The following is a 12,468-nucleotide window of genomic DNA, read 5'->3' on the forward strand; positions in this document are numbered from 1 at the left end:
ATCAGTGGTTGAGGTTCAGCGCTGTAGCTGCTCAATAGGGTTTACAGATCAGGTGTTACTGTACCTGTTATATGTTTGAATGACAGTGAGAGATAATCCACTTGTAAAACTGTCAAAGCTTCACAATAATACCTAGCCATTACATTCACCTGATTAGAACGTGCCCTTAGACAGGTTGTGACACTGTCATATTGGCTGGTGGCATTTTGGGTGGGGGAAAATTGTGTATTTGACGAAGACGTTTACCAGAAATTAACTGGTTGGTATCAGACGGAGGGTTTGAATCCATAGCAGACAGATACGAGTGATATTATAATTCCTGTTCTGTGTTCCTATTTACACAAAGAGATCATGTGTATAAAATGATTTACGACTCGTTTTATGAGTCCCGTGGGTGCTAGGTATCTGTGTGGGTCGTGTGTGTGTGCCACCAAAGCAACTGCTGTTTGTTCACGGACTGCAGCAAAGCCTCAAAACAATGCACAATTTATTATAAAAATACATTTAAACAAAATAATATAGCATGATACATATCATGAATGCCAGAGGCTAGCTCAGCCAGAGGCTAGCTCAGCCTATCCTCTTTAATAAAAAGTGACAGTTAAAGACGAAAAAGGTCACCCAAAATCAATTATTCTTAAACCTGACCAAAGAACGTCTAAACATATAGCGAGCCTCTGGCTGAGCTAGCCTCTGGCATTCATTATATGTATCATGCTATATTATTTTGTTTAAATGTATTTTTATAATAAATTGTGCATTGTTTTGAGGCTTTGCTGCAGTCAGTGAACAAACAGCAGTTGCTTTGGTGGCACACACACACGACCCACACGGATACCTAGCACCCACGGGACTCATAAAACGAGTCGTAAATAATTTTATACACTTGATCTCTTTGTGTAAATAGGAACACAGAACAGGAATTATAATATCACTCGTATCTGTCTGCTATGGATTCAAACCCTCAGTCTGATACCAACCAGTTAATTTCTGGTAAACGTCTTCGTCAAATACACAATTGTCCCCCACCCAACATGCCACCAGCCAATATGACAGTGTCACAACCTGTCTAAGGGCACATTCTAATCAGGTGAATGTAATGGCTAGGTATTATTGTGAAGCTTTGACAGTTTTACAAGTGGATTGTCTCTCACTCTCTTTCAAACATATAAGAGGATTGATTCAGTCTTCCCAAATCGCCCGTCAACGAGGTCTCAGACACAAATCCACAGCGCTCGACCAGTCAGTGGTTGCCATGGTTACACAGTCCATTGAAAGTGCGTGTGACTTCTGGTGAGCGGGCAGCGCTTCTTCAATGATACGAATACCTTTACCCTCAAAACTGCTCTGCATTTTCTCAAAAACATTTACTTAGATTTTTATTTATGTGTCTGGAGTTTATTTTGTTTAGTAAGCATTTCCTAAAGATTTGAGGGGAGACGTGTTTTGTTCAGCAGAGCAACAAACGGACAACAACAGTCAAGGCCCCTCCCCCTGTCAGGAGGTTGGCAGAGAGAGGCTCACCTGAGCTCGGCGGACAATTTCTCCAGTGATGTCTGCCGTTCGTCTGCGCTGACCTGCGTCCGCTGTAACAGCTCTCTCAGCTCCTGTAGGTTCTCTAGGGTGTCGTGCATCTCACCGCGCATTCCCTGTAGCTGTCCCTCTAGAGTCTCCGCCCGCTGCACAGAGTTCCGCCTGTCCTCCTCGCAGCGGTGGAGCTTCTCCTCCATGTCCACAACTGCAGGGGGGAGGAGGGGAGAAAGGGCTTCCACGATGACTATAGATGTGGTAGAGAGGTCAGTGGAATGCAGACCGTGGGGGATATATACAGTAATCACGAAAAATAAAAATAAAATTGTCCCTAACTTTGATTGAATGAATGAAGAATTGAAGAAAGACAGAAACTAAAATGATCTCCAATCCCCCCTAGTGTGTTTTACCCGCGTCATTCTTCTTCTCCAGGAGGCCCTGGGTCTGCTGCAGGGTCTCCTCCATGCAGCTGAGCTGGGAGGACTTCATGCTGGCGTCCTTCCGCAGCCTTTGCAGCTCCTGCTCCATGGATGACAGCTCCCCACGACACCGATTCATCTCAGACGACAGCTGACTGGAATACACATGCGCACACAGTTAGCATACAAGTATCCTAACACGGATAAAATACATGTACAGTTACAGACATGCAGAGATTCACACTCTGCACTCACACACATCCTAGACACCCTCCATCTGGCGCCTACCGAACTGTGCACAAATGTGCCCCCATTAGGAATCCTCTCAGCAACCTAGACCACTGCACTACCCGCAAAACAAATGGAGCCAACTCAGGTTCTATGACTTGGACCGAACTAGAGTACTAACCGAGTAACCTGAACTACAGTACTAACTGATTAACCTGAACTACAGTACTAACTGAGTAACCTGAACTACAGTACTAACTGAGTAACCTGAACTACAGTATCGATTAACCTGAACTACAGTACTAACTGAGTAACCTGAACTACAGTACTAACTGATTAACCTGAACAACAGTACTAGCTGAGTAACCTGAACAACAGTACTAACTGAGTAACCTGAACTACAGTACTAACTGAGTAACCTGAACTACAGTACTAACAGAGTAACCTGAACAATACTGAGTAACCTGAACAATACTGAGTAACCTGAACAATACTGAGTAACCTGAACAATACTGAGTAACCTGAACAATACTGAGTAACCTGAACAATACTGAGTAACCTGAACAATACTGAGTAACCTGAACTACAGTACTAACTGAGTAACCTGAACTACAGTACTAACTGAGTAACCTGAACTACAGTACTAACTGAGTAACCTGAACTACAGCACTAACTGAGTAACCTGAACTACAGCACTAACCGAGTAACCTGAACTACAGTACTAACCGAGTAACCTGAACTACAGTACTAACCGAGTAACCTGAACTACAGTACTAACCGAGTAACCTGAACTACAGTACTAACCGAGTAACCTGAACTACAGTACTAACCGAGTAACCTGAACAACAGTACTAACCGAGTAACCTGAACAACAGTACTAACCGAGTAACCTGAACAACAGTACTAACCGAGTAACCTGAACTACAGTACTAACCGATTAACCTGAACTACAGTACTAACTGATTAACCTGAACTACAGTACTAACTGAGTAACCTGAACTACAGTACTAACTGAGTAACCTGAACTACAGTACTAACTGAGTAACCTGAACTACAGTACTAACTGAGTAACCTGAACAACAGTACTAACTGATTAACCTGAACAACAGTACTGAGTAACCTGAACAACCGTACTAACCGAGTAACCTGAACAACAGTACTAACCGAGTAACCTGAACAACAGTGCTAACCGAGTAACCTGAACAACAGTACTGAGTAACCTGAACAACAGTACTGAGTAACCTGAACTACAGTACCAACTGAGTAACCTGAACTACAGTACCAACTGAGTAACCTGAACTACAGTACCAACTGAGTAACCTGAACTACAGTACCAACTGAGTAACCTGAACAATACTGAGTAACCTGAACAACAGTACTAACTGAGTAACCTGAACAACAGTACTAACTGAGTAACCTGAACTACAGTACCAACTGAGTAACCTGAACTACAGTACTAACTGAGTAACCTGAACAACAGTACTAACTGAGTAACCTGAACTACAGTACTGAGTAACCTGAACAACCGTACTAACTGAGTAACCTGAACAGTACTAACCGAGTAACCTGAACTACAGTACTAACTGAGTAACCTGAACTACAGTACTAACTGAGTAACCTGAACTACAGTACTAACTGAGTAACCTGAACTACAGTACTAACTGAGTAACCTGAACTACAGTACTAACTGAGTAACCTGAACTACAGTACTAACTGAGTAACCTGAACTACAGTACTAACTGAGTAATCTGAACTACAGTACTAACTGAGTAACCTGAACTACAGTACTAACTGAGTAACCTGAACTACAGTACTAACTGAGTAACCTGAACTACAGTACTAACTGAGTAACCTGAACTACAGTACTAACTGAGTAACCTGAACTACAGTACTAACTGAGTAACCTGAACTACAGTACTAACTGAGTAACCTGAACTACAGTACTAACTGAGTAACCTGAACTACAGTACTAACTGAGTAACCTGAACAACAGACTAACTGAGTAACCTGAACAACAGTACTAACTGATTAACCTGAACAACAGTAGTAACTGAGTAACCTAAACTACAGTACTAACTGAGTAACAACAAGTAGAGTACTAACTGGGTAACAACAAGTAGAGTACTAAGTAACTTGAACTACAGTACTAACTGAGTAACCTGAACTACAGTACTAACTGAGTAACCTGAACTACAGTACTAACTGAGTTACCTGAACTAGAATACTAACTGAGTAACTATAACTAGAGTACTGAGTAACCTGAACCACTGTACTAACTGAGTTACCTGAACTAGAATACTAACTGAGTAACCAGAGTTAGAACTCTGAGTACGATCTCTGTATCGATCCTCCCTAAGTAGTGACTTAATAGACAAAGTGCTCCTCTATGCTTTGCTTTGCATTATTAAGTGTTAAACTCCACCTTAAAATAAGCTCTCGCTCTAAGGAGGATGCTTCAGAGAGGAGCGGTGTATATATACCCCCTATATATACACCCCCTGACAAAGGGAGGAGCGTGTGGTGTGTGTGTGGGGGGGAGTGGAGATGGGACACACACAATAAACCCCCTGGTTGTGGAGGCACTAGAGTCATGGGACTGTCTTATTCTGTCAGCACTATGCCGATGGGAACATTTCTCTCCTCCTCGCTCTCTTTCTGCTACAGGGCAGGAGCTGCTCGGTCTGGCCTCTGAACTCCAACAACTCCCACTGACCAACAGAGAACAGTTGCAATATACATACAGAGAGAATTTTGTGAGGTCTTTATTAATTTACGTGGCGCTATAGCTTGAAGATTATTTTAAACTATCTTTCATGGCTCAGATATCATAAAATGTGTTTGTTTTGGGGGCAAGCAAAACAAATAGGCGTATTTGAATGGCTTCATTAACGAATCAGACGTTAGTGCAATGTCTGAATTCAATCGCATTTAGTGAATTGTGTGTGACTGAAGCATTCTATATCAAACTAAGCAATGACAAATGCTTAATTGGAATGAATACAAATCTTCTGTCTAGTCTTACGTGACAGAGCCAGAGAGCTGTGCAGCCTGTCGCCTCTTCTCCTGCACCTCCTTGTCAGCCTCCTGCACCACCTCCTCTCTCCTCCTCAGCTCCTCCTCCAGAGACAAGCGCGCCCGCTCCAACTCCTGCTCCAACGCAGACACCTGGCAAACAAATATCATTCATATTATACAGTACCAGTCAAATGTTCGGACACACCTACACTCATTCAAGGGTTTTCCTATCTTTTTACCATTTTCTACATTGTAGAATAATAGTGAAGACATCACAACTATGAAATAACACATATGGAATAAGTAGTAACCCCCAAAAAATCTAAATTTATTTTTGAATCTTCAAAGTAGCCACTCTTTGCCTTGATGACAGCTTTTCCACACTCTTGGCGTTCTAATCACTAAAGTTGGAGACTTATACAGTTGAAGTCGGAAGTTTACATAAACTAAGTTTAAATATATTTGGCTAAAGTGTATCACAATTTCTGACATTTAATCCTAGTCAAGATTCCCATACGTCAGTTAGGATCAACACTTTATTTTAAGAATGTGAAATGTCAGAATAATAGTAGACAGAATTATTTTTTTCAGCTTTTATTTCTTTCATCACATCCCCAGCGGGTCAGAAGATTACATACACTATATTAGTATTTGGTAGCATTGCCTTTCAATTGCTTAACTTGGGTCAAACATTTTGGGTAGCCTTCCACAGGCTTCCCACAATATGTTGGGTGAAATTTGGCACATTCTTCCCGACAGAAATGGTGTAACTGAGTCAGGTTTGTAGGCCTCCTTGCTCAAACACGCTTTTTCAGTTCTGCCCACACATTTTCTATGGGATTGAGGTCAGGGCTTTGTGATGGCCACTCCAATATCTCGACTTTGTTGTCCTTAAGCCATTTTGCCACAACTTTGGAATAATGCTTAGGGTCATTGTCCTTTTGGAAGACCCATTTGCAACCAAGCTTTAACTTCCTGACTGATGTCTTGAGATGTTACTTCAATATATCCACAATTTTCCTTCCTCAAGATGCCATCTATTTTGTGAAGTGCACCAGTCCCTCCTGCAGCAAAGCACCCCCACAACATGATGCTGCCACCCCCATGCTTCACAGTTGGGATGGTGTTCTTCCGCTTGCAAGCCTTCCCCTTTTTCCTCCAAACATAACGATGGTCATTATGGCAAAACAGTTCTATTTTTGTTTAATCAGACCAGGGAACATTTCTCCAAAAAGTACAATCTTTGTCCCCATGTGCAGTTGCAAACCGTAGTCTGGCTTTTCTATGGCGGTTTTGGAGCAGTGGCTTCTTCCTTGCTGAGTGGCCTTTCAGGTTATGTCGATATAGGACTCGTTTTACTGTGGATATAGATACTTTTGTACCCTTTTCCTGCAGCATCTTCACAAGGTCCTTTGCTGTTGTTCTGGGATTGATTTGCACTTTTCGCACCAAAGTACGTTCATCTCTAGGAGACAGAATGCGTCTCCTTCCTGAGCGGTATGACGGCTGCTTGGTCCCATGGTGTTTATACTTGCGTACTAGTGTTTGTACAGATGAACGTGGTACCTTCAGGCGTTTGGAAATTGCTCCCAAGGATGAACCAGACTTGTGGCGGTCTACAATTTTTTTTTGTGAGGTCTTGGCTGATTTCTTTTGATTTCCTCATGATGTCAAGCAAAGAGGCACTGAGTTTGAAGGTAGGCCTTGAAATACATCTACAGGTACACCTCCAATATACTCAAATGGTGTCAATTAGCCTATCAGAAGCTTCTAAAGCCATGACATCATTTTCTGTAATTTTCCAAGCTGTTTAAAGGCACAGTCAACTTAGTGTATGTGAACTTCTGACCCACTGGAATTGTGATACAGTGAATTATAAGTTAAATAATCTGTCTTTAAACAATTGTTGGAGAAATTACTTTTGTCATGCACAAAGTAGATGTCCTAACTGATTTGCCAAAACTATACTTTGTTAACAAGACATTTGTGGAGTGGTTGAAAAACAGGTTTTAATGACTCCAACCTAAGTGTATGTAAACTTCTGACTTCAACTGTATCTCCCTCACTAACTTTAAGCGTCAGCTGTCAGAGCAGCTTACCGATCACTGCAGCTGTACACAACCCATCTGTAAATAGCCCATCCAACCAACTACCTACCTCATCCCCATATCTGTTTTTCTGCTCTTTTGCACACCAGTATTTCTACTTACACATCCTCATATGCACATATAACACTCCAGTGTAAATTGCAATTACTTCGTCACTATTAGCCTATTTATTGCCTTACCTCCTTACTTCATTTGCACACACTGTATACAGATGTTTCTATTGTGTTATTGACTGTACGTTTGTTTATCCCATGTGTAACTGTGTTGTTTTTGTCGCACTGCTTTGCTTTATCTTGGCCAGGTCGCAGTAGTAAATGAGAACTTGTTCTCAACTGGCCTACCGGGTAAAATAAAGGTGAAATAAAATAAATAAAAATTGAACCAGCTTCACCTGGAATGCTTTTCCAACAGTCTTGAAGGAGGTCCCACATATGCTGAGCACTTCTTGACTGCTTTTCCTTCACTCTGCGGTCCGACTCATCCCAAACCATCTCAATTGGGTTGAGGTCGGGTGATTGTAGAGGCCAGGTCATCTGATACAGCACTCCATCACTCTCCTTATTGATCAAATAGCTCTTACACAGCCTGGAAGTGTGCTTTGGGTCATTGTCCTGTTGAAAAACAAATGACAGTCCCACTAAGCCCAAACCAGATGGGATGGCGTATCGCTGCAGAATGCTGTGGTAGCCATGCTGGTTAAGTGTGCCTCGAATTCTAAATAAATCACAGACAGTGTCACCAGCAAAGCACCCCCACACCATCACACCTCCTCCTCCATGCTTGAAGGTGGGAACCACACATGCAGAGATTATCCGTTCACCTACACTGTCTCACAAAGACACAGCGATTGGATCAAAAAGAATCTCAAATTTGGACTCCAGACCAAAAGGACAGATTTCCACCAGTCTAATGTCCATTGATTGTGTTTCTTGACCCAAGCAAGTCTCTTCTTACTGGTGTCCTTTAAAAGTGGTTTCTTTGCAGCAATACGACCACGACGGCCTGATTCACTCAGTCTCCTCTGACAGTTGATGTTGAAATGTGTCTGTTACTTGAACTCCGTGAAGCATTTATTTGGGCTGCAATCTGAGGTGCAGTTAACTCTAATGAACTTATCCTCTGCAGCAGAGTTGGGTCTTCCTTTCCTGTGGCGGTCCTCATGAGAGCCAGTCATAGCGCTTGATGGTTTGTGCGACTGTTCCGGATTGACTGACCTTCATGTTTTGAAGTAACGATGGACTGTCATTTCTCTTTGCTTATTTCAGCTGTTCTTGCCATAATATGGATTTGGTCTTTTACCAAATAAGGCTCTCTTCTGTATACCACCCCTACCTTGTCACAACACAACTGATTGGCTCAAACGCATTAAGGAGGTAAGAAATTCCACAAATTAACTTTTAACAAGGCACACCTGCCTGGTACGGCAATTGCTCGGCCTCCGACCGCAAGGCACTACACAGAGGGTAGTGCGTACGGCCCAGTACGTCACTGGGGCTAAGCTGCCTGCCATCCAGGACCTCTACACCAGGCAGTGTCAGAGGAAGGCCCTAAAAGCATTTCACTGTAAGGTCTACACCTGTTGTATTCGGCGCACGTGACAAATACACATTGATTTGATTTTAAATGCATTCCAGGTGACTACCTCAGAAAGCTGGTTAAGAGAATGCCAAGAATGTGCAAAGCTGTCATCAAGGCAAATGTTATTTATTCGTATTTTATATTTAACCAGGCAAGTCAGTTAAGAACAAATTCTTATTTACAATGACGGCCTACCAAAAGGCCTCCTGCGGGGACGGGGGCTTGGGATTAGAATTTTAAAATAAAAATATAGGCCAAAACACACATCACAACGAGAGACACCACAACACTACATAAAGAGAGACCTAAGACTACAACATAGCATGGCAGCACACATGAAAACACAGCATGGTAGCAACACAAAATGGCAGCAGCACAATACATGGTAGAAACACTATTGGGGACAAACAGCACAAAGGGCAAGAAGGTAGAGACAACAATACATCAAACAAGGCAGCCACAACTGTCAGTAAGAGTGTCCATGATTGAGTCTGAATGAAGAGATGGAGATAAAACGGTCCAGTTTGAGTGTTTGTTGCAGCTCGTTCCAGTCGCTAACTGCAGCGAACTGAAAAGATTAGCAACCCAGGGATGTCTGCGCTTTGGGGACCTTTAACAGAATGTGACTGACAGAACGGGTGTTGTATGTGGAGGATGAGGGCTGCAGTAGATATCTCAGATAGGGGGGAGCGAGGCCTAAGAAGGTTTTATAAATAAGCATCAACCAGTGGGTCTTGCGACAGGTATACAGAGATGACCAGTTTACAGAGGAGTATAGAGTGCAGTGATGTGTCCTATAAGGAGTATTAGTGGCAAATCTGATAGCCGAATAGTAAAGGACATCTAGCCGCTCGAGAGCACCTTTACCTGCCGATCTATGAATTAGTCTAGCATGGGTAGGATGGTCATCTGAATCAGGGTTAGTTTGGCAGCTGGAGTGAAAGAGGTGCGATTACGATAGAGGAAACCAAGTCTAGATTTAACTTTAGCTTGCAGCTTTGATATGTGCTAGAGAAGGACAGTGTACCATCGAGCCATACTCCCAAGTACTTGTATGAGGTGACTACCTCAAGCGCTAAATCCTCAGATGAAGTAGTCACACCGGTGGGGAGAGGGGCATTCTTCTTACCAAACCACATGACCTTTGTTTTAGAGGTGTTCAGAACAAGGTTAAGGGCAGAGAAAGCTTTTTGGACACTAAGAAAGCTTTGTTGTCGAGCATTTAACACAAAATCCAGGGAGGGGCCAGCTGAGTATGAGAGTGTGTCATCTGCATATAAAATGGTTGAGAGAGCTTCCTACTGCCTGAGCTATGTTGTTGGTGTAAATTGAGAAGAGCGTGGGGCCTAGGATCAAGCCTTGGGGTACTCCCTTGGTGACAGGCAGTGGCTGAGACAGCAGATGTTCTGACTTTATACACTGCACTCTTTGAGAGGTAGTTAGCAAACCAGGCCAAAGACCCCTCTGAGACACCAATATACCTGAGGGCCGGCAGGTAGCCTAGTGGTTAGAGCGTTGGGCCAGTAACCGAAAGGCTGACAAGGTAAAAATCTTCCCTTTCCTTAGCCGGCACACAAGAATGGAATGGTCTACCGTTTCAAAAGCTTTGGCCAAGTCAATAAAAATAGCAGCACAACATTGCTTAGAATCAAGGGCAACGATGACATCATTGAGGACCTTTAAGGTTGCAGTGACACATCCATAACCTGAGCGGAAACCAGATTGAGAACCCGAGAGAATACTATAGACATCAAGAAAGCCAGTCAGTTGATTATTGACAAGTTTTTCCAACCCTTTTGATAAACAGGGCAAAATAGAAGTAGGCCTATAACAGTTAGGATCAGCTTGATCTCCCCTTTAAATAAAGGATGCACCGTGGCTGCCTTCCAAGCAATGGGAACCTCCCCAGAGAGGAGACAGGTTAAAAAGGTCAGCGATAGGCTTGGAGATGATATGGGCATAAACCTTAAAGAAGAAAGGGAGCTCCTTTAGCACCTCGGACTCCGTGACCGCCTGCAGGGAGACATTTTGTAGCGTGGCAGGGGAAAAGATGGAAGAAGCATCAGGGATAGCTGCATTAGAAGGGGTGGGAGATTAGGAAACATTGAACGGACAAGGAGGCATTTTTTTTTTCCTTGATTACATTATTTGATCTGTAGTTCTCTTTCCTAGAAAGAGAGAAGAAATGAGAGAAGGGAGAGTGAGACTGTCTGGCCAAAAATAGTCAAAGATAAAGTGACATTCAGGAAGTTGATGATAAATCAGGAACTGGCCATGAGAATGAGGAAGAACGACAGGGTGCATTCTTTGAAGAATCTCAAATATATTTTGATTTGTTTAACACTTTTTTGGTTACTACATGATTCCATATGTGTTATTTCATAGTTTTGATGTATTAATAAATATTATACAATGTAGAAATAGTACAAATAAAGAAAAACCCTTGAATGAGTAGGTGTTCTAAAACTTTTTACCAGTAGTGTGTGTGTATATATATATATATATATATATACAGTATATCCCATATTGATATTCAATTAGTAATACCATGTTTGTTTAAGCACTATCCTGAACATAGGCTACAAATACTGTAATACTAACTGGTTTTACTTTAAATTACATTTATACCTGTGTATAATAGTTTTTCTTACGGTAAAATACCCACTTAAACTATTCACCTTAAAACAAATGGAAGACTTGATGATAACCTAGTTGACAAAAGGTTTACACAGAAAGCATGTTGCCTGTGGGAAATTCAGCTCTCATGTTCCCTGTCAAGCCACGCTTTGTAGACAGAAAAGTGCTGCCTGCAAGTGAATAGATTTATATTGGCTTTGGTTAATGGAGTCATTCTACTATGTTCTTGTTGTGAGGGGAGTTTGAGAAAGAAAAAAATGAACAATGTGGCAAATAATTCTAACCACATAAGAGCATGTGAAATGATTCTAACCACATAAGAGCATGTGAAATGATTCTAATAGCCACATAAGAGCATGTGAAATGATTCTAATAGCCACATAAGAGCATGTGAAATGATTCTAATAGCCACATAAGAGCATGTGAAATGATTCTAATAGCCACATAAGAGCATGTGAAATGATTCTAATAGCCACATAAGAGCATGTGAAATGATTCTAATAGCCACATAAGAGCATGTGAAATGATTCTAATAGCCACATAAGAGCATGTGAAATGATTCTAATAGCCACATAAGAGCATGTGAAATGATTCTAATAGCCACATAAGAGCATGTGAAATGATTCTAATAGCCACATAAGAGCATGTGAAATGATTCTAATAGCCACATAAAAGCATGTGAAATGATTCTAATAGCCACATAAGAGCATGTGAAATGATTCTAATAGCCACATAAGAGCATGTGAAATGATTCTAATAGCCACATAAGAGCATGTGAAATGATTCTAATAGCCACATAAGAGCATGTGAAATGATTCTAATAGCCACATAAGAGCATGTGAAATGATTCTAATAGCCACATAAGAGCATGTGAAATGATTCTAATAGCCACATAAGAGCATGTGAAATGATTCTAATAGCCACATAAGAGCATGTGAAATGATTCTAATAGC

At 41.8% G+C, this 12,468-nt stretch overlaps 1 protein-coding gene across 3 annotated transcripts in view; it reads right to left on the reverse strand.

The window, feature by feature from the left end:
• Positions 1–12,468, reverse strand: part of ccdc18 (coiled-coil domain containing 18) — a 35,556-nt gene that overhangs the window by 8,112 nt on the left and 14,976 nt on the right. For all 3 annotated transcript variants that reach the window (XM_055867430.1, XM_055867429.1, XM_055867431.1), the window contains 3 exons: positions 5,200–5,342; positions 1,941–2,104; positions 1,525–1,738 (listed from right to left, as the gene is read on the reverse strand). In XM_055867430.1, coding sequence (XP_055723405.1) covers positions 1,525–1,738; positions 1,941–2,104; positions 5,200–5,342 — 521 coding nt within the window. The remainder of the gene's footprint in view (positions 1–1,524; positions 1,739–1,940; positions 2,105–5,199; positions 5,343–12,468) is intronic.

The sequence above is a fragment of the Salvelinus fontinalis genome, chromosome 17 (genome assembly GCF_029448725.1).
Source record: "Salvelinus fontinalis isolate EN_2023a chromosome 17, ASM2944872v1, whole genome shotgun sequence".
NCBI lineage: Eukaryota > Metazoa > Chordata > Actinopteri > Salmoniformes > Salmonidae > Salvelinus > Salvelinus fontinalis.